This window comes from Pollicipes pollicipes, unplaced genomic scaffold (assembly GCF_011947565.3).
Source record: "Pollicipes pollicipes isolate AB1234 unplaced genomic scaffold, Ppol_2.1 Scaffold_4002;HRSCAF=4701_pilon_pilon_pilon, whole genome shotgun sequence".
NCBI classification, from domain to species: domain Eukaryota; kingdom Metazoa; phylum Arthropoda; class Thecostraca; order Pollicipedomorpha; family Pollicipedidae; genus Pollicipes; species Pollicipes pollicipes.
The window spans coordinates 17539531-17566703 of record NW_023596420.1 but is presented as its reverse complement, the minus strand read 5'-3'; the positions used below and the strand labels follow the sequence as shown (position 1 = coordinate 17566703).

General features: G+C 55.6%; 1 protein-coding gene across 1 annotated transcript in view; it reads left to right on the top strand.

Moving 5' to 3' along the window:
* The window catches only part of LOC119094178 (TBC1 domain family member 4), a 101127-nt gene extending 80616 nt beyond the window's left edge, over positions 1-20511 (top strand). The window contains exons 5-16 of the mRNA XM_037217253.1: positions 7759-7917; positions 8375-8539; positions 10572-10819; positions 12864-13065; positions 13464-13668; positions 14049-14168; positions 14729-14942; positions 15465-15618; positions 16590-16707; positions 16962-17049; positions 17590-17730; positions 20463-20511. Of these exons, the coding sequence (XP_037073148.1) occupies positions 7759-7917; positions 8375-8539; positions 10572-10819; positions 12864-13065; positions 13464-13668; positions 14049-14168; positions 14729-14942; positions 15465-15618; positions 16590-16707; positions 16962-17049; positions 17590-17730; positions 20463-20511 (1863 nt within the window). The remainder of the gene's footprint in view (positions 1-7758; positions 7918-8374; positions 8540-10571; positions 10820-12863; positions 13066-13463; positions 13669-14048; positions 14169-14728; positions 14943-15464; positions 15619-16589; positions 16708-16961; positions 17050-17589; positions 17731-20462) is intronic.
* Positions 20512-27173: the final 6662 nt, after the last annotated feature.

Genomic DNA, 27173 nt, shown 5'->3' with positions numbered 1-27173 from the left:
GGCAGAGACGCCGAATGCGACGCATTGTGTCGCCATGCACCACGCTCATCAGTCGCGCTAAGCTGGTTGCTTATATCTTATAGCAAAACATCAGGCGGTAGCTGGGTTTTTGAGGCCATCAAGCAGCAGCTGGACCCTCGATGCCACAAGAAACACACACATCTGACTGAGACGCATGGAACAGTCCGAACCGATGTGAAAGGGGCATCAGTTGCATAGAAGAGAATGTGGATGCCTGGATTGAGGCAAATCAAGCAAAAGTCAACGCCGACGAAACTGGCACAAAGCAACCAGAGATCAGGAAACATCGAAATGCAGCAGGCTGGCCAGATACCGGCGATCGTAGGCGTCCGGCCGTGTAAGGCGCTCAGCAGTCTGCGAGGCCCTCTCAGACACGGGCAGACTGAGCGCACTGTATGACCGTACGTAGGCGACGCTCCTGGAGAGGCTCTGGTCGTTACCAGCGTCACACAAGAAGGTTCGGGGATTGGAGGCGGCCTCCTTTAAAGCGTAGCGGGCCATGTTCAGATCGTAGCAGGCGCCAACAAGTCAGCAAGTGAACAGAGGAAGAAATTGCCTGGTATATGAGAACCAGCACTGACTGCTGGCTTATCTCTTCGAGAGGGACCGCGCAGACTTCTCCAAGCTGGCGACCACTCGGAGACCCGGTTGGATGCGTGTCATCAGCGGCAACGTAGCCGAGTCGGCCTGCACACTGGGGAGCGGAATACATACGAACGGCGGCGGGATCTGGGGAGAACGTGATGGTGAGAAACAACAGTAAGGAAGCCCACTGAAATATGGCGAAAAACCTTAAGATGTCAGTAAACGCAGCGCCGTTTAACGCGGACTGTTTGGACGAGGCGATGGGTGGCGCTTCAGCGACGCGCCGAGTGGCAGCAAAGTCGCCGTCTCGGTTATCAGCCCACAGCTGACAACTAACAAGTTGTGCTCAACGTAATGCAACGATCGGCGACCAAGCTGAAGCATTCCAAGCAGCATGTTCGGCAGCGACCGACGATAGGGTGTCCGTAACGGGACAGCTGAACTTGCGTGTGAGGATAGCTCAACACCTCTGGCTTTTGACGGCGCTGTTATAGTGTCATCCTCCTTGACAGCGCCGAGAAGGATGGTCTCTTCGCAATGGCCTTCCTCGGTGAGGTAACGGTGAGACGCTCTGCAAGGGACGCTCGCCCCCTGTCTGTACGTCGACCAAAAGCACACGTCGTTGAGAAACGAAATTGTAAGGGGACCTGAGACGGCCTGCTTCCGAGTTCAACTCGACCGGTCGTTCTTCCCGTCGAGGGAGTAGAATCGGGTATTGGTCGGTCTTTAGGTCCGAAAAGTAGAAGCACAAGAAATAGTAAGCTAAGGATTGGAAGAATCGGCTAAAGAAGTAGGAGAGGGTGTTGACGCCCCGACAGCGCCGTAACTTAGGGCCCGAGCTAGCGCTGCCGAAAGCCACAGAACAGTAGGCGGCCGTCGTGCGCTGGAACGAGACGTCGCTCGGACGGAAGAGAGTGCCGTCGGAACACGAAATCGTCAGGTGTCGCTGGAGGCCAGGGTCCCGGCGGCCGAGACGGAAGAGAGCGCCGTCAGAACACGAAATCGTCAGGTGTCGCTGGAGGCCAGGGTCCCGGCGGCCGAGACGGAAGAGAGCGCCGTCAGAACGCGAAATCGTCAGGTGTCGCTGGAGGGCAGGGTCCCGGCGGCCGAGACGGAAGAGAGCGCCGTCAGAACGCGAAATCGTCAGGTGTCGCTGGAGGCCAGGGTCCCGGCGGCCGAGACGGAAGAGAGCGCCGTCCAGAAGCGCGAAATCCGGTTCCAGGGCGCTTTGGTGGGGTCACCCGCTGAGGCCAGGGTCCCGGCGGCCGAGACGGCGGTCACCGGCTGGTCTGCCGACGGTCGTCCGGGTCTGCCCAAGGGCTCAAGGCATCGGAAGGGAGCTGGATCAGGGACTGATGGGACCGCTCGGGTCCCGCGGCCCCGGCCAGGGGGTCCAAAGAGAGGCCGTCAAGGCAGCGACGGATACCGCGGGCTGGAGTAGTCACTTGGACCGCGCCGTCAACGTGTAGATTTGTGGAGACGTCATAGCCAACAAAGACAGAACCGTGGACCATCAGTGCACGTGCGCAGACTGTCTGCTTGAAGACGAATAGTAGCGACCGGTACACCGATTTGAGATGACGGGAGACATTGCTTGTAACTTGCTATTCGTTACTTGCAAGCTTTGTCCGACGGATCAAAAGCTAATGGCGGAGCAGTACTACAAGTGGTCGCGCCGCCACCGGCCGGCTCACCAATGCCTTGTGTCGACCATGGATCGGTGACCTTCAGAAGGTGGTGGGACGCGCCGGCCCGGGCCGGATGGACCCGGCCGGGTAGTGTCTGCAGGTGGCCGTCATGGAGTGTACTTGCGGCCGCCTTTAGGAGGCGTGGCCGGTCTAGAAGGTGGTGGAGTTGTCTGCAACCGAGCGGATCCGAGCCAGCTTCGGTCCGTTGTACCGCCGTTCTGATGTACGGAAACTGTCGTCAGCGGACGTCTTCGGCAATATGTTGCACACGACTATGCAGTGTGGTGCTAAGCGTGAAAATAGACGCAGGGAGCAACAGCTATGGGAACCCGACAACAATCGTGTAACGTGATTAAGCTGAAATTTCATGCAGTTATCGAGCTGTGAGGTGCGAGCCCAATGCTGTCCATACAGGTGGAGTACGGGAAACACGTCACCGATGACTCATCACGTATATTCCGCAGCTCGTTTCCCGCTGTGAACGGCGCCATATGCGTGACGTCTTCTGTTCGAGGCATAACGCACTGGTAAAAAAGGTCAACTGCTAACGGGTTGAATAGTGTCGAATACAATGTGAGTGCCCACGGCCGTGGCCTCTTATTGTTTATCCTGGTTCTCGTCTGCGCGGATTCAGCCGGAGGACGACCGCCACCAGTAACCCGGGCTCAGAGCTGCCGCGAGCGCCGCATGTCTGGTCTGGTAAGCGCGGCGGTGTGGGCAGATGCGGCGCAGTCAGTGGGCCGCTCGAGCCGACCCGCCTCCCAGAATCGGATGCCCATCCCCGCCAGTGATCGCAGGTGCACGTGACGCAAGGCAAACATTGCCCCCGGCCATCACACGGGCGTCTGACTCAGAGGCGCCGCCCAGCCCAACACGTGCACCAACTGACACCGGCGCTCTCCGTTCATGCTGCGAACAGAACGATCGAGATGTATAGTGCGATTCATTTTCGTTGCTTTGAAAAAGTTGATCTAGCTTCTGTTGACGGCGTGCAGCTCTGACTTCTTTTTACCCCGAAAACGTCGCCGCGCGCTGCTGTCTTTCTCTGCTGGGCGTTGCATCTGGTCCACACAACATCCGGCTGGTTGCACAGCCAATGGGCATCTTGCGTGATCCTGGATTGTTTGTCAACGAGTTTGTTGACTCGAGGGTTGATTCGTTTATGGAGTCGGCTTTGACTTGCGACGTCAGCTTTACAGCCAGCTTGGAGCATGGACTGGAAAATGCGCGCGCTGCGGAGCGCCTGCTCACGCGGTGTGTCGCGTGAAGAGCCGAGCGAGGATCTAGCGGCGGCGCGAGCGCGGTGTCACCCTGCCGATGACGGCGAGGATCTGGCGGCGGCCCGAGCGCGGTGTCGCCCTGCCGGTGACGTGAGCTGACAACACCTGACAGTGGCGCTCCGGCCCCGCCTCGGGCTGGGCCGGCCGGCGGCGCCTCCGTCCGGCGAGGGCTCAGGTTACCGGCGCCTGTTGCTCGGGGTCAAGGGCCGAGGGTCTCCGGCGGACGGGCGTGTTTAGCTTGGCAGCAGCCGGCCGCCGCGCCGCAGTGTCGGCCGCTGCGCCGGCTCGGCGCACCCACCACTCCGCTGCCGGCGGGGCGGGGCGAGGATGTGATGACGCCGGCCTGCCGTGTCGGTCAGCTGACCGCCGCGAGGGATGCCTTCGGGGCAGTTGTTTGGCCCGGGGGGTGACGTGCCGACCCCGAGCGAGTGCCAGGGAAGGGGGGGGGGGGGCTGTCGGACGCACACGGCACCACCTGCCGCGGGAGTGGACAGCCGTGGGGTGTATTCGCAGCGTACCAAAAATGTCCTTTTCTACGTGACGTCATGTACATCTTTGCCGGACATGTCCGCAGTGTGGCACGTGTTCTGTTGACATGTTCGTATCTATCGCAACAATAACAGCGCATGCAAACTCACAAAAAAACTGCGGTGCCACCTACAATCGAAGCTGCAAATTATGTCGTTTAACGCATAAAACACCTTTATATCAATGTTGGACTCTACGTGACGCCACGTCGAATCTTTGTCGTGCGGGTCGCTGCGAGGTGGCGAGTGGCGCCACGTCTCCACCCTTGGTCTGGGTGCTGGGGAGTGGGTTTTGACGAGGGTCATATTAGTGTATAACTGATCTAGGTTGTGTGCCTTGGATGATGGTACAGGCGTACGTTTTGGTAAACACATTCGGGGTTTATTTCCATCGTTTCAGAAATCGACACGATTTTTGTTTATGCGGCGTGTCCAGGTAGGACTATAATCGCATTGTACACCTTCCCGCTGATGAAGGATGGCTGGGCTGGTGTTGAACTGGCCCGCGCTGAACGGTAGTATTTTTATTTGGTGTAGTTGGCGGATGGAGCTTCCTTCCATTCAGCCCCCAATCGCACCACCACCGCGAAGAGGTCCCAAAAAGCAAACGGCGTTCTTTGGTGGGTTTCATGGCGTCTGATGAATGAACGATGTTTGGTTTGCCTGCTTCAGGCTAATTAGCTACCGCTTAGGTCAGGTCGGTCCCAATTTTTGAGAGCGTAACGAAAAATTGCAAGTTTCTGGAGCGTTAAGCCAAACTTGTTCAATCAGACATGCGCGGCATTGCGTTCTAAATAACATTCAATGCAAACGAATAGCCTAGTGTCGGCCTAAGTGCAGACAAACTTGCCATGGGTTATCTACCTCGCCTGACCTTGACAAGATTGGTTTGGGGCTATCCGGCTAGTCACCGATCAGTCGGCTTGGCACAGGGAGCGGCCGGCTGCACCGGCTAGCCGGCTGGTCACCAATCAATGGGCTTGGCGCAGGGAGCGGCCGGCTGCACCGGCTAGCCGGCTGGTCACCAATCAATGGGCTTGGCGCAGGGAGCGGCCGGCTGGTCACCAATCAGTGGGCTTGGCGCAGGGGGCGGCCGCCTGCATCAGTTATCCGGCCGTGCTGAGGTTGAGAGTCCGTTGAAAAATGTCTGCACACGTAAACGAATAGTGAATTTAAGGCGCAAACTCTAAATAGGTAATCATTGGGCCACGATCGCAAATTCCTACCGGGGCTAAATTATTACGATGTGACGTGCATTTCAGACACGTACACGTCAACCTTCATCCTATCGCAAAGCCGCTAGATGTTAACGGAGAAAGGTCTTTAAAAAGTATTAAGGATTTAAAAGGGCGGCATAAAACAACCAATTGGTTGTATCAGGAACAGGATGAAGTGTCGAATGAAGTGAAGTGATTTGTCATGGGCATTCTCTCAGGATTCATGGATTGACAGGGTACCGTGAGCAGGCCTGTGCTGCAGGGTGTCACTTTGTATACTCTGGCAAGGGCTGGACGCTTTCCCCCCATGCTGGCTTGAGCTCCTCAATGCCCTGTTGAGCCCCCGATGCATACAGAGGATTAATTTAGGTCAATGAAATGCAGCAAGTTGCACTGCTGGTACGCTAGGCACCTAAACATCACTGCCAATATCGTTATTATATAGCATGATTATCACTATCACGTCGGCTTTAAATGGGAAGTCGTTTTCAACATCCAAACAATTTTCGAACCGACCAAATCCTTTTAAAGTCTTGATTTTGACATCCGGGACGTAAATCAAACTGACCGAAATCAGGGAAGAAATGAGGATGTGGGATTAGGTTATGCCTATTTTATTGGCTCTGTCTCCCCAAAAAAGATTTTAGAGAGATATCCCTGCCCTGGTCACTGCTCTGTCCGGAAATACTTTGAAAAATTTCCAAGTCATGGGAGACCGCGGAAAATTTACCACGATTCCGAAAAGTCGACTTGGTCTTTGGCACATTGGGATGTGACGGAATTGATTTGATGGTGTTTAAAAACCTGGGAGTGACATTTTCCGCTACACATCCAAAAGTCGAGCCAATTTTTGGATGCTTCATTGGTCATCAGCCACCAGCTGGTCACAAAGTAGGTTTGCCGGCTAGTCGCTAGTCTCCGAACTGGCAAGCCGCCGACTCAAAAGCCGGCTAGTCACTAGTCTCCGAATTGGCAAGCCGCCGACTCGAAAGCCGGCTAAGTGCAGCCAACATTGACAAGGAGCGAACCTAATGAAAGTTACCTACCTGCTTGCCTGTGGACTATCGGTATGTCCTGATTCTGTCTGCTGCCTAAATGTACTTTTTATGCTAACGCCGCAAACAACCAGCATTTGCCGTTGAAGTGATTCTGCCAGCCATCAGGAAGGACGCCATGATTCAATAACCTGGCCTGAGCTAAGGAGCTGACGTCCCGCTGTCTTGCAAAACGTGTGCAATGCACGCATGTTCAGTCATGCCAAATGGCAGGACGCTGCCACCGGCCGTTTTTCGGTGCCTGCCATTGGCCATTGGCGCCTGCTCGTGGGCGAGAGCTAGATGGAGGAGGCTTTGCGTAATGCGTGTGACGTTCGCCCACGGCCACGTGCAGAGAGAGAGAGAGTCGTTGGTTCAGACTACTCTTCTAGTGCATGCTTTTGCCAGTCAGCAGCATTCGGTATGAAAGACTGAGACGGTGCTTTACCTGGCATGTTGAATATGTCGTTTATACCTCCCCACCAAAAGACGTTGATTTCCGCGTACTGACGGAGCTACTGACTGATTTCCACCCACTGCTTTCTGCCTTCTAACGGTACGGAGATGCAACTTTCCAATTAATTTTGATGTGAAATTGACCACTTTGTGTTTAAGACCAGTTTTAAGAACAAGGTCCAGCTTTTGAGCACTTCCACCGGGCTATAACGGCCTCACTTTTTCCTCCATCACAAGCTAACTTTTTGAACCGAATTGATTCGGGGGGCAAGTTTGTGCTAGTTTGGCTTCCAAGATAAGACTTACTGAAGGGGGTCGAAAGGCTTGGACAATGGTGCAGACGCAGCGAGGTGCCTGTGAAAATCGGGAACGTGGCATGCAGCTGAAGCCAGTGTTTAACAAACCGAGCTTACGCTCATTGGAAAGCACATGCGGTGGCACAAAACAGTAATGTACATATGACACCAAGATAAATAACTTTGATAATCCCAGGATGGTCACAGCAGTGGTCGTATGCTATGTGATACAGCATTTTTGGCCGGAAGGGGCTCAGTTCGGGTCCTGTTCAGCGCCGGTATCATTTCACTCTGCTGATTTCCAGGCGCCTCACTTGGCATTGGACGTGAAAATGTGATGTGACGTGGAAAATATTGTTTTTTTCGGCCAGGTGAAGTGAACCATCTCGATGTTGCACCGGTATTGCCCTGGGCTGATATCCATGTCGCGTCTCCCTGGGCATATATCGGCACCGGGTGTCCCTTGGCGTCTATTTATCGTGTCAGGATTTCCCTAGGCATCTGTTTATCATGCTGGGGTTTCCCTGGGCGTCTGTCGACGTGGGGTTCCCCTGAGCGTCTATCTCGCTGCCACCGCGCCGTTCTGTGTGGAGTGCACGGCATGACCGACCCTGTCGTCCCCCGCGCCTCCCTACGCTGTTCTCGTGCTGCCAGGTTCTTTACGTGTGCAAGATCAAGACCTCGCACCGGAAGGGCCCGCCATCGTTCATTGATGACGCGCTGCAGCAGTTTCACGAATACAAGAGGAAGACGGCCGGCCTGCAGGGCACGCTGCCCCACCGCGGCACGCCCGATGACGCCGAATACGTGCAGGTGGGCGCACACCGGCGGCGGGCACACGGGCAGAGGGGCCGCCTGTCGTGCGGATGCCTCGAAGAGCAGCTGATGCACGCAGGCGCCGCAAGGGCGCCGCTTGTGGCGGCAGGGCTGGCCCGGTCCTACTCAGTGTCCGCGTGACACCAGTGGCTAAGGCACCACGGATCAGAGGTGGAGTTGCCAGCTGTTGTTTGATCGGGTCGGCTGGCCGGTCCGCAGGCGATGTCTGGTGGTTCTCAGAGTAGCGCTCCAGTCCTTCCGTCTTGCACGAGGGAGACGCCTGTTGCGACCGTGCTAACCATCTCCTGCCCCGTGTCCTTCCCTTCCGCCGTGTAATTGCACAAATTCATACCCTTCGTTTGCTCCACTTATTCGCATTCTGCCTCACTGTTTCCCTTTAGCAGACGCCGTTCAGGCTGTGGACCGCCGTTGACGTGTGTGGCTGCGACGGCAGGGTGACCACTCGCTGCGCTCGGGCTCCACGGACTCTGTGAACAGCGTGGGCAGCGGGCACGGGGCGGCCGGCGGCGGTGGCGGCGGCGCTCTGCCCGGCGGCCCGGCCGAGCTGGCCGAGGAGGCGGCCGAGCCGGCTCGTCGGGTCACCGAGACGCTCTCAGAGGTGAGGGCGCCGTCACTGCTCCGCCAGCTCGTGTCACACTCGAGACCGAGCCAGCCACCTAAGCAGCGGGGTATGGCGTAAGTCCCCCAGCAGTGTTTCACAGCGACCACCGGCGGTGTGTACAAAGTCCCCCAGCAGTGTTTCACAGCGACCACCGGCGGTGTGTACAAAGCTTCTGACGTGGAGTTGTTTTTCTTGCGAAGCGAATGACGATACCGTTGGCTGCTGCTCTGAACGCGGTTTGTGTCTTCTGATCAGCTTGCTGTGGTTACATATGTCCGTCACCCGTATCAAGCGTCGGCGCATGGCTGGTACGACATTGCCACTGTTCGTCGTAAAGGCGTGAAGATGTTCGTTGTTCCGAATCTTGGCACGTTTGCCGTCCGACCAGTTAAGTCACCATGCACCGTGCTCGCTACGTTACAGAGCAAGCAGCCAGAGGCGCATCAGCCGATCATCTCAGCACGGGGCTGCGTGACCACTCACAGCCGTCACTGTATACCCTCCTCGTTCTGTGTGGGGCCAGCGGTGTGTCGTCCTGAGTCCAGGCTTTTCGGAGTGTCTACGGTGTCCTGTCTGGGGTTAGCAAAGCGCAGAGGAGCTCCGCACTGTATTCATGCTTCCACCGGCGTGGCTGGGTGAACGTCATGTCCCTGGCGTCCACCGAAAATGTCTGCCCTCACCGGGTTTCTAAGCCGGCGCCTTGTCCGCCCTGGTGTGGAAGTGCCTCGTCTTCTGTCGCTACGGTGGTACCTGTCAGCGCCCGTGTTGTAATGTTGTGTTTTGCATCGGCGGCTCGTGGGAAGCCTTGCATGCGATGGCGGACTGACGTGGCCATCGCGTTACCATTGGTCGACGTCGGTTTGTTCCGAACACTGCCTCCGCAAACGCTGCTGCTGCGCCTCCGCGTCAGCGAGAGTCGAGCTTTGTGTTCAATATCTGCCCCGATGTCTGCCTTCGCAACGTCGGACGGCTTTACGAGGGTCGGTGATCATTCTTGATGGTGCTTTCGAAAGCAACATCATCGTGTAAAATCATCCCCGATGCACGATGAGCCCGTTGTTCGTGCTATCAGTTACTTAGCGTCGTTGCTGAAGCTGATGTATATGCTCTCATTTGTTATTGTTCCATGTCACAATCCCATTGATGACATCATTGCGTTTACTAGTGAGGTGTCGGTGTAATGATCGCATTATCAGGGACTCTGGCTATTCCACAAGCTTCAGCCTTTTTCCTTCCTTGTATTGTCGGCCTTATGAACGCAGCTCCTCTTTTCTGTATCAATTGAAAATTTCCAGATATGTTGAACATCTCAGTCCTTATTTTTTGTTGCATGAAGCAGTTCCTTATTTTACCTGAGCTATGTCCAATTATTCCTGCCATGCTTATTTTCCCGGAAACACCAACGTTTCCCTGAATACTGGCTGCCAAGGGGTACGTCACACAAGTTGGGGAGGGCAGCGAAAATGACTAAGACTATCCTCAAGATACGAAACACGAGCTTTTCCCCAGATTTGGCCCGCTTTCATCTCAAAACTTTGGTTTCGGGACCCCCTCCAACTCTAAATAGGGAACTACACCCATGCTGGCTGTCAACCAGCAACTATGCCATGTGGTCCGAGGCCGCAGCAACATTGTCTTTTCCCAGGCACCGCATACGGTGCCGGTCCTGAGCGCCAGCCTGATTAAGTCTGAATTTGCCGCCGAGACAGCCGCAAACACGATGCCCTCGACCCTGCGGATGTAAACTAACATTCCGTCCGGATCGTCACAATATCTCAGGGCCGATTACCTTATCGCTTCCCCCGCTTTCCATCCGCAGACCCGCGCTCCCGCTCGCTCCATGTGTATGGACGGCTGTCCCGCGCCCTGCCGCCGCCGAACCACCCGCCGCTGACGACCGGCCCCCGCTCCCGGCCGCCGTCGCCGTCAGCGCTGATGACAGACTCCCGCGCCGCCACCGCCAGCGCTGACGGCCGATTCCCGCTCCCGGCCGCCGTCGCCGTCAGCGCTGACGACCGACCCGTTTCAGCCGTCAACGCCGATCGCGGTGCCCAAGATCGTGCAGATCCCGGCCACGCCGCAGTCGACGCCGTGCGACCGTCAGCTGTCGACGGTGGCCGAGTCGACCGAGCCCGACGGCGCCGGCCCGTCGTCGCCGGCGGCGGCGTCGGCCGGGCTGCCGCGCTCGGCGTCGGCCGACGGCGAGCCGGCCGAGCACGCCGGCGGCGCCTTCCGCTCGCGCGCCATGAGTGGCGACACGGCGCGCATGGTCCGTAGGTAAGACGCTGGCCCGTCAGGCAGGGCGTCGGCGGCGCTCAGAGGCCGGGCCGAACGGCGACCAGGGCGCCGTGGAAGGCGGGCTGAACACCGTCTCGGAGGCCCGGCGACGGATGTGTTGGGTTTTCGCAGGGACCAGGACCGGACATGAGCTGGGACCGATTCTTGACCGAACCGCAGGCGGGGTGGCGTGGCTGGATGCCGCCCGGTGACCCTACGTAGCGAGGCATCAGGTGAAGGGACTGGCCAGAGGGGGCGTGGCCCTGTGGCCGTCGGTGCTGGACGCCTCAGATTAGACAACAATGAATGTGGCCGCGGGGAGCCGTCCCCGTGCTGCGGCCGCGCGGACGTGGCAACTCATTCCGTATCCGACCGGGCTGCTGTCAGCACTGGAACGCACGTGATCACACCGCTGCTTGTTTGACCCCCGTCTCCGTATCCCGTACCTCAGTCGCATTGCCGATCGTGCTTTCATCTGCACAGTGCGTTGCTGGGCCTTAGCTGGCAGTGATTTTGTGCGGTCTCTAATGAGGTCAGCGCTTTTCCCAGAGGGCTATACGTACATCGATAGATAGGGGCTCTGCGCCAGAACTGTTTTGGTGGAGGGGCCGGCCAATGTACGAAAATGCTAATTTTGGTGTGCATCTCCTAACGTCGGTTGCAAGCTCACATGCATAGCGTTTATGCGATGATATGAAGCTTCTAGAATTGTTTGGCGCTCAAAGCTATATATTTTTGAGAGCTTGCGGGCTAAGATCGTCCTGTTAAACGCCAACTAGTTATGTTTCGAAGCGCGCAACAGTGTGGTCCTATTGCGTGTATTCAGGTTATGAACTTGGCTCAAGTTTGATCTCATACGCAAGCTACTCATTGCCGCGCACAATGCGTGCACATCGATGATGTCCACTCTGACACACGGTGGTTATGCTCAGTTCCGTGGAAGTTGACTGCTTGACAAAGGACGGGTGAGATTTTTTTTACCGTAGTAGATGCTGTCGATGGACCGGCACCGTTGATCAGTGTGGATTGTTACCGCATGATCTCCGTATGTCTTAAAACCTCCTTGTCCTTGTATCTAATATACTGTACCTGTCCTCGCTGTGCAAAGCACTGGCGATCCTGTGTTGCTGCTCTCGCTCCACGCTATACATATTATTATTCATCATCATCACGTGCCGTATTGGTCACGTGTCCGCACTGTCGTCTCCCAAAGTTGCCGTTTACGAACGGGACTCCCGGTAATGTGCTTGCCGCCTGCTCGTGGTTTGGACGCAGTACGGAGTCGGCCAGGCCCGTCGCTGTTTGCTCGCTGCCCGCGCTGCACGCCGGTTACAAGCGCCAGCCACCAGCCACTGCTGACCTTTGACATCGCAGCACCGCAGCTTGCGCAGTCCGATGTGTGTTTATGTCGACCTAGATTCGCGAGACAGCGATACACTTTTGGTATCGTATTTCGGCGAGATGGGAAGTGGATATGTCTGAACCACGTGTTTGCAAATATTCGGCTTTGATTCGCTATTAGACGATTCGATGCGCTCGTCTCTCTTCTTTGAAAAGCTGAGCGGCTAAATGGTTTCGCGGACGGCCAGAAGCTATGCATTATTTCGTTAATCAGGTCTAGTTCATTATATTAACAGTGACTGTTCATCGATTGGGTGTTGCGTTTGTCAACAGGCGTCCAGACCAATGTTGAGATCGACACAGCTGCTCATTTGTCCTCAGGCTATGACCGAACGAACCTGCTGAGGAAGAGGCCATGGTTCGACCTTACCTGATCTGAACTTACCTGCGTACAGCTATCTCACCAGAGCGAGTCTGCGCCAGGACGAGATAATAACTTGACCTGACCTAACCTGGCCTGACCTGACCTGCGTGCCGGTACCTCGCCAGGACGAATCTTTATCAGGACCAGCTAATGACTTGGCCTTACCTGACCTGACCTGACCCGCATGCTGGCTCTTCACCAGGACGAGTCTGCATCAGGATCAGATGATGACTTGACCCGACCTGACGTGACCTGACCTGCGTGCCGACACCCCGCCAGGACGAGTCTGCATCAGGACGAGGAGATGCGGAGCCGGGCCATGTCGGTCGGCTCGTCGCTGGCCCGCCGTCGGCTCAGCTCGCTGGACCACAACTACACGATGCTCTTCCAAGTGGGCAAGCTGGAGCTGCAGATGATCAGTCCCGACAACAAGGCTGTCAAGCTGCACAAGTACTTTAAGGACATCTCCCAGATCACTCAGGTACGTGCTTACCACTGGGAGTTAGGCTGGCGTCGGCCACCAGACAACGTATTTTTTCTCTATTTGTGCACATTGTATGTTGAATGCGAAGTTTGTTCTCAGCACACCTTCCATGCCGCACACCGCTGTGCAGTGCTGGACACTGTACGTCACCCGAGCGCAGGGAACGGACCCACCGGAGCACAGACTGTGACTTAGATGTGTGTTAGCGTCATGAGTTGGCACGTGTGTGCCGTGCTGTGAAGCAAATGCAGACAACTGTTTGGTTCTGAATGGTGGGATGGGATGTGCCGTTTGAAACACAGCCGCAGCGCTGCAGCATCACGCCATCCAGCCGCGCGGTGTGCGTGGCGGGGGTCGGTCGCAGCCGGATCATCTCAGCCAGTTTTCACGCGCAGGGGCAGAAGAACAGCGACCACTTCGGCTTCATCTGCCGCGAGACGCCGGCGGCCGCCGCGGCGCCGGCCGGGTCTGAGGGGTCGCAGGAGGCGCCCCGGGCCGGCCCCGGCGCCGCCATGCCACCCGCCGCCGGCCACAAGAGCGGATATGTCGGCTACATCTTCCGCTGCCAGAACGACAAGATCGCCGAGGACGTGATCAACAGTGCGTGACGCGTCAGCCTGTAATGGGAGTGTCCCGAGATACGAACAGGACTTTTGTTGTGCGTGAAGCTCCTGGACCCACAGACCCACGGGAAACTGTGGCGCAGCTTTTTTGTTGTCGGGTCATGGTCTTTGACCCTAAGGCTCGTGCTTCCTAATGCGAAAACGAAGCCGTCAGATGTACATTACCGACCACATTAGTCTCAGCTCGAAAATCCACCTACTTAGACGCGCGCTGGTTTGGCCTTTTGTAGAGGGACTCATACGCAGCACCCCCCTTCCCCCCGTCCCCACCTTCATGCATACCACAGCACCCAGACTGCGTCGATGGCGAGGGTCTCAGCGCGTCTGCCTCTCAAAGTGTATTGCCTCCTTCCACAGCGTTGACGCAGGCGTTCCGCAGCGCGTACGACGTGATCCGCCAGAGCAAGCGGCACAACCAGCAGCACTGCGACTACTGCCCGGCCAGCTGGTTCAACAAGCTGTGCGCCGAGCTGGACGGTCAGTCGGCCTACCGCGCGCCCCAATGGCGGCGCACCGGCGGCGGGCGACGGTGCGGCGCGCGGATGTTAGACATTGAGACGTGGTGTCGCAGTGCCCAGTTTCCTAATCTGTGCGGTCGTGCTGTGCTAGTTAGAGTCAGTGTTGGTGTGACAGGCCAAGGTGTGCGCCATGTGGCCATGCTATTAGATGACATGAACTGTGCCTGCAGAGATTTGCAGGACTACACCTTTGCCTAAGTCACCATTCTGCCCTTTACGTGCGCATATCACCATTGATCTATAGTGTTAAAGTTTATTATTTTGCGTATTTCGCCTACCACGACGTCCGTTTCAATATTCACAGGATGGCACAGCGTCCCGACCCCAGATTGCAGCAGCTCGCTTCACAACTGCCTTGCCGACGTGTGTTGAGTTTAGGAGTACGTTCAGGCTGTGTGGTCCCGCTCCGGTGGTCCTTTGACGGCGGCCCAGCCCGGGGTCCGGCAGGAGGTGCTCCCTCTCCCCGAGGCCGAGGCTGCAGGTCGTCTGACTGACCGGCCACCGTCCACGCCGCCGCAGGCCTCGGCCCAGAGGCGATTCAGGCCGTGATTGTGCGCGCGCTCGAGTGCCTGCCGGCCGAGGAGCGGCGCGAGCTGCTACTCAAGCTGAGCGGTGCGGAGGCCGTCGACGCCGCCGAGCAGAACGAGCTGCTCATGTCGCTGCTGCGGTTCCTCTGCGACGAGAAGCAGCGGAAGCACACGCACGTGCCGGCCGGCCAGCTGCCGCCGCTCGGGTGAGCCCCACCGGCGGACGGTGTGTCAGCTGCAGACAACGGCAGCCGGCCGGTTCCGGGCCGCGAGCGACACAAGCGGTCCTGAATCGTCGTGGCCGCTGCTGTCGCTGGCGCACCCTCCGGCCGGCCGGACTCGTCTCGTAGTCCTTCGTTCGAGGCACCGGGCGTGTTTCCCCGTTATCAGCGGGCGGGTCACGTGACTGCCACAGACTAACCGGAGCGAGCTGAAGGCTGTCCGTGTTCAAAGCCAGACCCACTGCGGCCTTGGCGAAGGATGTCAAACGAAACGCCTGCGCGCCCGAATTGGGAGTGTTCCAGCGCCGCGCTCAGTTGTGTTAGGCAAGTGCATGTGAGATCAGGAACTGCTCCTTGCAGTGAGAAAACAGTCCATCCAGTCTGGTGCAGTTTATCAATGCTCTTTAGATTGTTGACGACATGTGTTGCTTGTCTTGACGCGCTCCGGGGCAGCCCTTCCCCATGGTCTGGGGACCCGTCTTAAGCCGCCCTCCTGCGCCGTTGCAGCCACGACAGCTCCAACCTTCTCTTCGACCTCAGCTCAGGTTTGAACAAGGCGAAGCGGTCGCTGACCTCGCGGCTGGAGCAGGTGTGGAAGTACAACCGGGGCCGTGAGGAAACGAAGGAGAACAGCCAACCGGAGCATTTGGTGCTCCATCAGGTATAACAGCCAACCGGAGCATTTGGTGCGCCATCAGGTGTAGCTGCCAGCCGGAGCATCTGGTGCTCCATGAGTTAAAAATACCAACCGGAGCATCTGGTGCTCCACCAGGGATAAATTTCAGCCAGAGCATCTGGTGCTCCATCAGGGATAACTGCCAGCCGGAGCATCTGGTGCTCCATCAGGAATAACTGCCAGCCGGAGCATCTGGTGCTCCATCAGGGATAACTGCCAGCCGAAGCATCTGGTGCTCCATCAGGGATAAATGCCGGCCGGGGCATCTGGTGATCCATCAGAGATAACTGCCAGCCGGAGAGTCCGGTGCTCCATCCGGGATAACTTCTACCATTGCAGGGGCAGGTGGCGTTCAGGTTTCCTTTTGGGGCTCAAATCGTGTAGGAAAGTCGATGATTTGTTGTGCATTTAGTGACGATTATGTGTGGGACTCAATACTTCAAGTGATTTTATTGCGAAAGCAATGCTTACTTCCTGGGTGGAACCTCCATGTCCCCGCGTTAGCTGTTGTTGCAGATTGCGGTGTCTGATTCTGAGCGCAAAATGCCAAGTATTTTCATGTCGGCCTCCTCACCAGTAATTATGTGTTATATTGGCGTCACTGGGTTTTATAATACATCATCCTCCATCCTGCATCATCCTCCAGTTACATCACTGTTGGAACACATCCGCTCGCCGCTCGTGGCTGCTGCAGGGCCCGGCTAGGCCACAGACCAAGCCGGGCCCTGTGACTGAAGCGTGCAACTAAACCGGGCCCTGTGGCTGGCGCGTATAGCCAAACTGGGCCCTGTGGCTGGCGCGTGTAACCAAGCCAGGCCCTGTGGCTGGCGCGTATAGCCAAACCGGGCCCTGTGGCTGGCGCGTGTAACCAAGCCAGGCCCTGTGGCTGGAGTGTGTAGCCAAGCCGGGCCCTGTGGCTGGCGCGTGACTGACCGGTGTCGGTGCCGGTGGCGCAGCACTCCGCCAGCACCACGCCGGAAGGCTCGCCCTGCCCGACGCCCACCAAGGCCGAGTTCCGGTACGAGTACCCGGCCGACTCGCCGGTCGCCTCCCGACCGCGCAGCTCCACCATCGGTGAGTCATGACTCAGCGCGGTCGAGTCAGGGATCCGCCATTGGTCATCTACGGCTGCACTGATGGCGAGGGATGGGTGCAGTGGTGGTGACTGTCACGCTCCGCTGTCGAAGAGCAGGCTTCACCATTCGTTAGCGTGACAGATCCGCCAATGGTCAGCTGCTGTTACTGTTACGTTGATGCAAGGTGCCGTCGCGTCATGCCTCACCGTCCGACGTCCACAGCCTGATGACGAGTGTTCTTTGACGTTTCAGCGGGCAGCTCTGGCGAGGGGTATCGGCGAGAGTACCGCACGAGGAACCTGAACCAGGCGGCCCGCACCGACAGTCCCATGGTGGCCATGTAAGACCGCCTCAGTCGGACGGGGCGTGCGGGGACACCACACCTATTGCTCACCTGACAGCCTCAGTTCTTGTCTCGTTGCGATAGGGCTGTTCATTCTTTCTGGCATTTTGTTTAACGACTTCAATAGCCCCGCAGTGCATCACCATGAACTCTCACGCACCTTAAGTTTCGTAGCGCCCTCTTCCAATAAGTTCTGGGTTCTGTTCAAAGTTCTATCCTGTAAAGCAAAGTCCCGTACTTTATTGCTGATAGTTCGCCTATAATGCCGAAACTGCTGGTGAAACACTCTACGAAATCACAATTACACCTCCTGCCGACCGATGGGCTCTGCACCTAGGGTATTAACCTCCCCGTGTCAGCCTCCGCATCATGTGTTGGTCTCATGAGTCACATCACGTTCGGAGTTCTTCATTGCTTTCGGGCTGCGTGGGACGCGCGGTTGTGCCACGCCGCCATGGGTGGGGCAGTGGACGTCGGCCGACTCGTACGGTCACGTGGTATCCCCCCTCCCTTACCGTGCCCTTAACTGTCCCGCAGCTTCAAGCGGATGGGCAACAGCCCGCGCGCCGCCGACACTGGCCGGCCGGGCGGCGACGGTACGCCCCGGCACGCCAACGCCTCCTGGCGGCAGGCCATCTTCAACAGGATCCGCACTCCAGGTCAGTCCCGCGCCGCACCGCCCGCCGCTGGGTGGGTCACGGCCCGCTGTCGCTGGTCCTCCGCCGGTCCGCTGCCGGTCCTCTGCCGGTCCGCTGCTGGCTCTCCACTGGTCCGCTGCTGAACCGTCGCCGGTCCGCTGCTGGCCCTCCACCGGCGCGCGAGTGGCCAGCCTCCGGTCGGCGGCTTGCCCGTCACGTGTCCGCGACTGGTCTGCCGCTGGTCTTCTGGTCCGGCACTGATCCAATACCGGTCTACGAATAATGTGCTCCGCTGCTGGTCTGCCGCCGACGTCCGCTCAGCGCGCTGGTGGTTTATAAATCGTTCCTGCACTGATCTGCCTCTGGTACACGTCGGGACACTGGCGGTCTGTTACTGCGCCGCTCGAAGTCCTCCGCGTGGACCCCAGGCGGTCTGGGTTCACGCGCGGCCAGGCCACGCTCGTTCACTTAAACAGTGTTGCAACAGGGCGTCCGGAACAGTGCGTCGATTCATACCTTCCATGTCTTCCTTCCACTTTTCCTCATGACAATTGCTGTTCTTATCGGCTTGGCTGGGTATCACGGGTCTTTCCCATCCCCATCAATGCCCACAAGTGGTGTGTTTTGCACATATTGTCCTCACAGGGATTGCACAGGGTTCCGGCTGTTCGTGTTCTAGGAGACAGCATCTATACAATGCTCAGACAGGCACGAAGGGCTGAGGTGCTTGCGATATGCGCGTGTTCAAAAACACCATAACACCGTAACACCCTAACACCGTAACGATGTCAGTTATCGAATGCTGATCTCTTGAACTTTGAATCCCTTTGAGATCATCGTTAACGCTAGATGGATGGGAGTGTCGGCGGTTTGTCGCCGTCACTAGCCAATACACTGTCGCTGCTGTGAGAGCCGTGAGGGTGAGCGACGAACTGTGAAAGAATGGTGATGCCCCCTCTGAGCCTAGAGGGCAGGTAGGAAGACGTACAGAGGGAAGACGTTTATGATAGAGGGCGGACGTCCCTGTCACTGATGCTCATTAGTCTTCTCCGCGTTCTTCTGCGATGCTCGCGGCTGAGTCATGACATGCTTTTTGGTGAAGAGTGATCGGGAAACTGCAAAGGCTCGTAAATTCTGCCAATGATCATCAATTTTACAAAAATAATGGAATCCAAAATGTGATGCATGCTGTGCGAAGGCATCTTGGGTTTACGCGGCGGATGGCGACTGTGTTTTCTCAGTCATAGCCATGTCGCAACAACACGCTGTGTGACGCCGCGGTTAGAAAGCTTCAAGTTAGACACCGCTCAGATTCGCGAGTTAATGTGAATGACAGGTGTAACGGATCTGCTGTTTACGTGCAATCCATCTAAACGTCACCGCATTATTTGTGCTGTCATCTATTAAGTGCATTATTTTATGCGTTTCAAGGCCTTGGTTAGCCACGTAGACCGCTACCGCTTTAAGTTGTTGGGCGTCCCGGTGCGCTGCGCCAGTGAAGCCCGCGGTATCGGCCCTGACTACTCGGGCCATGGAGCATCGGCCTCGGAGCTGCTCTCCATGCGGTTGTCAACTCGCCAGCAGACAGCGTATCCCTGACTACTCGGGCTATGGAGCATCGGCCTCGGAGCTGCTCTCCACGCGGTTGTCAACTCGCCAGCAGACAGCGTATCCCTGACTACTCGGGCTATGGAGCATCGGCCTCGGAGCTGCTCTCCATGCGGTTGTCAACTCACCAGGAGACAGCGTATCCCTGACTACTCGGGCTATGGAGCATCGGCCTCGGAGCTGCTCTCCATGCCGTTGTCAACTCACCAGGAGACAGCGTATCCCTGACTACTCGGGCTATGGAGCATCGGCCTCGGAGCTGCTCTCCATGCGGTTGTCAACTCGCCAGCAGACAGCGTATCCCTGACTACTCGGGCTATGGAGCATCGGCCTCGGAGCTGCTCTCCATGCGGTTGTCAACTCACCAGGAGACAGCGCATGCGACGGTGTAGCTGCCGCCAATGTCAGCACGTCACACAGAACGTCTAGGGTCGTGTAAGCGGGGTCGAGTAACTGACGAGTGATTTAAAGGTACTGCAGTAATCTGCACGAAGTTTTTTTTCTCCCGGTAGCTTTTGGGTTTCGGAGTTCACATTGCCATCCAGTTGGGATATGGAGAAAGTGACGGCCCCTTGCAGAGCTCCACTATTTTTTATGTGCCTTTTTTATTCACATTTTGAACACCTCCAACATATAAATACATTAACACAGGCAGGCAAACCTTGTATGGAAATCAGAGGATCCTACCGTGTTGCATATGGAACGATAACACCAGGAGATCTGTTGCGCCATGGATACCAATGGGAAGTAAGATAGTTACGACTTAGTTGTAGCCGGCAGTCGCAGCGTAGGCAGGGGCGGGCTTGTAGGGAGGGGCGGGGTGGTACTGGGGGTACGTCGCCTCGCCCTGGTACGTGACATCAGCGACGTAGCCAGAGTAGGCATCACCAACGGTGTAGGTCACCGTCTGGGTGCGGCCGTCGGGAAGAACAACGGAGTAAGAGCCCTGGGTGCTGTAGCCATCGCGACCCTCCTGGGCGTTGAACTGCGGCTCGTAGTCTCCGTAGCCGTGCACGTCGTAGCTGAAGTCGTACTTGGCCGGCTGGTCGTAGCTCTGCTGGTGAGCTGGGGCGTAGCTGGGCTTGTGGTAGGCCGGGCTTGGGGCGTACGCTGACTGGTGGTGGGCCGGAGCGGCAGTGCTGTACGGCGCGCCGTCGGCGGCAGCAACGGCCAGCAGGGCGGTGACGAAGAAGACCTGGCGAAAATAAATTAGTGTAGTAGTGGTAACAGTCAACACTGTGCTGCAATGCATTTTCGCCTGCATTGTTGTACATGCGCTGCGATATATACTCGCTTTCACTTTCTTCGGTATGCTCCTAATACATCGGTGCCTCTTACCTTCATGATGGAGCTGTGAGATCCTTGGCGATCTGTGAACGTCTGATGCTTGTTGGTGGCGGTGCTGGTGTTTTATAGTCGCTGGCCTTCATCCACCACCGCTGGTGACCCTGCCCGGGGCGTCAGGCGGGGAGGGGTGTGACCGGTCGGCCTGTGTCCAGGCGTATGGGAGAGGCTGGGGATACCTCTCCTTGCACTGATTCTCAGACTTACGACATCGCGGTGGTTAAGCAGTAGTCCTGAGGTCTCTGGACAACCGGAGATTGGAGCGAACCGTATTATAACGCATACGAGTGTGTGTGCTGGCTGTTCTGATCATTAAGGTGCTGTGCTTATGGGACGTAAGTTAGACCACGCACCATTGCGCGGTGTGCATACACCCATGTCGGATATCGGTTGCGTCAGGTGTCATGTGCCGTGTCGTGGCACCTGCCCTGTCCTTGGCCAGCCAAGTCTTATTTGGCTCTTTATACAATCTTGCTATGAGGTCTGCTTTGTGCATACATTTTATAGCACAATGAAGCCATTTTAGTGGTTCGGGACAACAATTAATGGTGACTATACGGCACTGCACAACGTTTAATGCATTCTCAACGACTAATGCTCCATGTTCCCAATCATGTAGCATTCACTAGTCATCCCGTGAAATCCGTTTTCACCATGCACCGACTTGTTCTGTGGTAAGCGACCCTGTTTTTTAGGTCGGTGTTTTCCCATGTCGCGCTGTATCCGCCGTCGCCGAGTCACAATACATAGGCCGCAGAGATGGGTACACGTGCAAGGCCACATTTGTTTTTCTCCTGTACTAGCGCTGCAGCGCGAAAGAAGGTAGGCTTTTCAAGGATGCAGAGAAAAGCTCAGATGGTTATATGTTGCGATCGTTTAGTGGCGTGACTTCGAAACCTCCAAAACTGTGTATCGCCTTGTCTCCTGAAACAACGCAACGTATGTTCACTGCATTCCTTACAGTGCAGATCAGTATTTTTTTTTTGTTCACGTTCAGCGGGATGATCTTAGCCCCGCCAGTGATCCTCTTATCAGGTCTGTCATGATCTCATTAGTATTCCACGTTACCAAATCTCAGTCGTACGCTGCACATTGCTTCCAGCGCCTTTCGAACAGCCTTTGTCGGGTTTGTTACCCTTTGGTTCGGGATTGGCTGACAGAGTGTGGGCTGGAGCTCCTCAAGCGCCTTTGAAACAGCTTTTGTCAGCTTTTGTATCCTATGATCTAGGATTGATTGCCAAAGTGTGATGGACCAGCTGAATCGTTCCCGGGTCTGTAGTTTTATTGAAGTCGGTTGGTCTCAAGCTGTGAACATCCACACATGGACCGTGAGCCTATGTACATCACGCAATACATGCAATGTTTAAAAAGTAAGGCATGGCCTCAACATACTAAATTTGTACTTATGTTTTACTAATCGGAAGACAAAACAATGACCAGAGGCTGAAAGCTTGTCTGTTTTTGGCCTCTTCACTTATGAGTGAAGAAATACATTATTTGACGTGTTAAAGATCATTCCTTTCTTTTCAATGTCGCCAATGCCATACCACCATCCGATGTTAAAACGAAAGATACCCCATGCGGGTCCGCATTGAAAATACGCGAATTTGAGGACGTATTTAACTCCGCGACTCCGACCTGTGCGTCCATTGACATATCAGGCAATCGAAGCGCCAGCCCGTCAGCACCATCCAAAACTTACCCTCGGTGTGTTTTTGTATAATATTTTGGCCCGATTGTTTTACAGGGAATCCCTTGGAATACGAGTCCTTGTCGATCGTGTTGCATATAGTTTGGTGCTTCTACTCTTCTGATACACAATTCTTTGATACAGAAATAATGTATCAGGCATGTGCCGAGTTGTCAATTTTTAAAAGAAAATATTATCAGTGGGGCGGCTTACTTGAGCGGATTAATAAGCACCACGGAGTCCAGTTTTATTTTAATTGCAGGCTACCCCACAACGGGAATATTAAGTGCTCGGTTCATAGACAGCATATGAGTACGACATGTCGGCTGTGCGTTTAAGTCCTTGTTTGACGCGCATACGGCATGGTGCGGCCGTGAGGTGAGTGTCTTATTTTCTCACCATTGCTCACCGTTCTGTTCCCGCTCTTCTCCGATGTCATCACCTGGCCGCCAAGCGGTTTTGTATGCATGCCTTCAAAACGTCAAACAGTCCACTGGGGGAGGCTGCCGCTATTTCATCGAGTCAGCGTCATTAATGCAGAACCTGTGCAGATGGAATCGAACGGACTGACCAGTGAGGGTGGTGGTTGGTGCATGCAAGGCGTTGGCGATATCAGTTGCTAAGTAACTAACCGGTGCCACACCATCCAGTCACGGACCCCCTGCTCTGATTCGATTGGGATCTGTTGGTGGCGACTGAACTTTCTCCATCAACTGCTAGTGATTGTGGATTCAGCCGATCATAGCTGCTGGTTATTCGTTGTTTTTGTATTTACATCTCGCACGCATCCAGCATATGAATACGCATCACGGTTAAACGACTATCCCTCTGTGACGAACCCTATCTCCTTCGATGGAATGGAATCGGAACATCTGGTAGACTATGAGTAGCATTTGATACCAATGAGCTGAGGCTTAGGTGTACCTGGGAGTGGCGCCATAGGTGGGAGCAGGCTTGTAGGTGGAGGCAGGCTTGTACGCAGGGGCGGGCTTGTAGGCGGGGGCGGCCTTGTAGGCAGGGGCTGTCTTGTAGGCAGAGGCGGCCTTGTAGGCGGGTTGAGCCTTGTAGGCAGCGGCGGCAGCCTTGTAGGCAGGGGCGGGGTTGTACGCAGGGGCGGGATGGTAGTCGGGGAACGTGGCCTCACCCTCGTACGTGACGTCAGCGACGTAGCCGGAGTAGGCATCGGCAACGGTGTAGGTCACCTTCTGGGTACGGCCGTCGGGGAGGACAACGGAGTAAGAGCCCTGGGTGTTGTAGCCATCACGGCCCTCCTGGGCGATGAACTGGGGCTCGTAGTCTCCGTGGCCGTGGACGTCGTAGTTGAAGTCGTACTTTGGCGGCTGGTCGTAGCTCTGCTGGTGGGCCGGGGCGTAGCTGGGCTTGTGGTAGGCCGGGGCCGGGGCGTAGGTGGGCTTGTGGTAGGCCGGGGTGGCAGTGCTGTACGGTGCGTTTTCGGCGGCGGCAATGGCCAGCAGGGCGGCGGCGAAGAAGACCTGGCGGAAGAAACTTTGTGTAAATAATGCTCACAGTCAGCATTGTACTGCAATGCATTCTCGTATGTATTGTTCATGCGCAAGTTGTATACACGCTTTCACTTTCTTCGGCATGCTCCCAATGCATCGGTGCCTCTTGCCTTCATGATGGAGCTGTGAGATGCCTGGGGATCTGTGGGCGTCTGATGTCTGTTGATGACGGTGCTGGTGTTATATATTAGCCGACCGGCGTCCACCACCGCTGGTGACCCTGCCCGTGGCGACAGGCGGGGATGGGCGTGACCGGCCGTGCCGTGTGCCAGTGGGTGTGGGTCGAGCACTGGAGCACTCAGTGCCGTCACTATCAGCTGGTGCTCAGTTGTCGTTCAGTGGAATGAATTGTTGCGTTGCTATGCTCAGATAGAAACGGACTCTCGGACAAAAACGAAGATTCAACGGTATCGTTGGCGCAACTTATGGGGGTGTGGCTAAAGATACTTAGTTTCGTTTTGAATCGGCGTGGATATATTGAACATTGAACCTGCCATTACCATGGCCCGGGCGCAATGTCATGGATAAACCCATAAAATTAAATGCAAGAAATTATAAAAATTAGTTGCATAGTACCAGCAGTCGATACATTTCAGCACGAACCACGCTAATGCTGGTTCCCGAAAGTAGATTTTGTTAATACCAGGCTGTCTCATGTACTATTTCTAAATCTTTTGTCAAGTATCTGAAATTGCGGGCGTTCGCGAATTCCTATTCGCGTTGGGGGAACTGGATTCTAGTTTTTTTTTTAGGATGGCAGGCCAGAACGATTTTCTCCCGAAGCCTGAATTTATGCTGGCGCGGAGCAAGACCCCCAACATGTGAAGGGCCACGATATAATGGTGGTCTGATGTTTCCTTGGCACAGATGTCTGTTGCTATTAGAGGTAAAAATAAACTAATCGAAAATGTAATGTGTTACGCCTCACCAGGAATGCAGCGCGCCTGCGGTGCGTTAACCTGGGCGTTCGTCTCAAACGTTTGATTTGTATGTCCCGCGGCAAACTCCCGCGTACGCCCCCGTGACTGACCGGTGCTGCGCTGTGATCCGGTGAAATCTTTGATATCACTCCCTGAGGTTGATTAGGTCAAAATTCAATCTTTCGAACGCGACTCAATCATCAGATATACTTCTTTAATCTATATACTAGTATGTAGGCATGCAACGAGAAGAGAGCTTTTATTAACGCAACTGCATCTTGCGCGGAGAAGGAACCCCAGGACCCTACGCTGACATGAAGAAACAAGACCTAATGCCAGCAGTCCACATCAATGGCATGCGCACTCTTACACAATCCAACATTTTCTTCACAACACAGACCACTTTCAACGCATGCCCGGCTGGCCGGTTGAGTGCCACGAGCTTTGGTGGGAGTGGACATTGAGCCCCCTGAGATCTCAAAAAGGAAGCGTGCTAAACACTGCAGAATGAACAAGGGCGTGGGCGTGTAAATGTCTTCAACATTTCCTTATCTTGAGGCATGTAAATCGTGGCTTTAGGGTCAAACGAGCTCGGAGAAGGTAAAACTCTAGATTGATGTGCATGGTGGCCTCAGATCTTCCCGTGCACCCAACTGTACTCTAGTTATCTCTCCTAAGCAAATTACTAATGTCGTTTATTATCTCAGGTCAGCGGCCTCATTTTACCTTCAGAGGATCAAGGTAATCAAAAACCGTAGAGATTGAGACTGAAGTCCAAGCACCATGTCTGGTGACGTCCTTGTGATGGAGAGACTGAAAATAGGTGTCAAAAACTACCGAGTGAGGCAAGTTCTGTAATTAAAACTATGGTTGGTTTTGACCATGGACTGACGTATACCTCATCCATGCTCCACTAAATGAGTCGTGGTCGCTCGAAAGTTATGTTGGGTAGACCTTTGTTGAAAGGTGTAAGGAAAAGAAAGGAAAATGTATTGAGCTGTCGACTGATCGCAAGTAATGACACGTTAACATCAACGGAGCTTGGAGGAAGCAATAACGCTTCTATGATTTTGATCAAGTGGGAGCTGCTTGATGCGTGGTTGACACTGCTAACTGGGTTAGCAGCACAAATCATCGTAATTTCTGTTTTGTACTGTGTTTGCTGGGCTAGATGAGTTCGGTATGTTTCCATTGTTGCCTCACACCATCCTGCTCTTTATTTAATGACACAGAGCTTTTGATTATGCAAGCGCTTCCAGGGCTGGAGGCGACCGTATCAGTGCGCTCAGGGCTAGATCCATGTGACGCGCATTGACATGTCACAGGTGACGCGTAGTCATTGGCTACTGTGGGTAAATGGTTCGGTGTACGGAGAGGTAGACAACGATTAGTACGCATCATCTTTGTATTCCAGTACTTTGGAGGCATTGAACATATAAATACATCACACGCCCATATGACATGCATATTGCGATAAAGACATGGCTATGTTATCCGAGTGGATAACAATGAACGATGACTCAGTTGTAGGCGGGAGTGGGAGCGTAGTTTGGGGCGGACTTGTAGGCGGCGGCGGGCTTGTAGGCGGGCTGAGCCTTGTAGGCAGGGGCGGGCTTGTAGGCAGGAGTGGGATGGTAGTCGGGGTGCGTGGCCTCACCCTCGTACGTGACGTCAGCGACGTAGCCGGAGTAGGCATCGGCAACGGTGTAGATCACCTTCTGGGTACGGCCGTCGGGAAGGACAACAGAGTAAGAGCCCTGAGTGCTGTAGCCGTCACGGCCCTCCTGGGCGTTGAACTGGGGCTCGTAGTCTCCATAGCCGTGGACGTCGTAGTTGAAGTCGTACTTGGGCGGCTGGTCGTAGCTCTGCTGGTGGGCCGGGGCGTGGCTGGGCTTGTGGTAGGCCGGGGCCGGGGCGTAGGTGGGCTGGTGGTAGGCTGGGGCGGCAGTGCTGTACGGCGCGTTGTCGGCGGCGGCAACGGCCAGCAGGGCGGTGGCGAAGAAGACCTGGCGGAAGAAACTTTGTGTAAATAATGTTCACAGTCAGCATTGTACTGCAATGCATTCTCTTATGTATTGGAATAAAATGCTCAGCTGTTGTTCATGCGCAAGTTGTATACACGGTTTCACTTTCTTCGGTATGCTACCAATACATCGATGCCTCTTACCTTCATGATGGAGCTGTGAGATGCCTGGGGATCTGTGGACGTCTGATGTCTGTTGGTGGCAGTGCTGGTGTTTTATAGCAGCCGACCGGCGTCCGCCACCGCTGGTGACCCTGCCCGGGGCGTCAGGCGGGGAGGGGCGTGACCGGCCTTCCCGTGGCCAGGTGGGTGTGGGTCGAGCACTGGAGCACTCAGTGCCGTCACTATCAGCTGATGCTCAGTTGTTGTTCAATG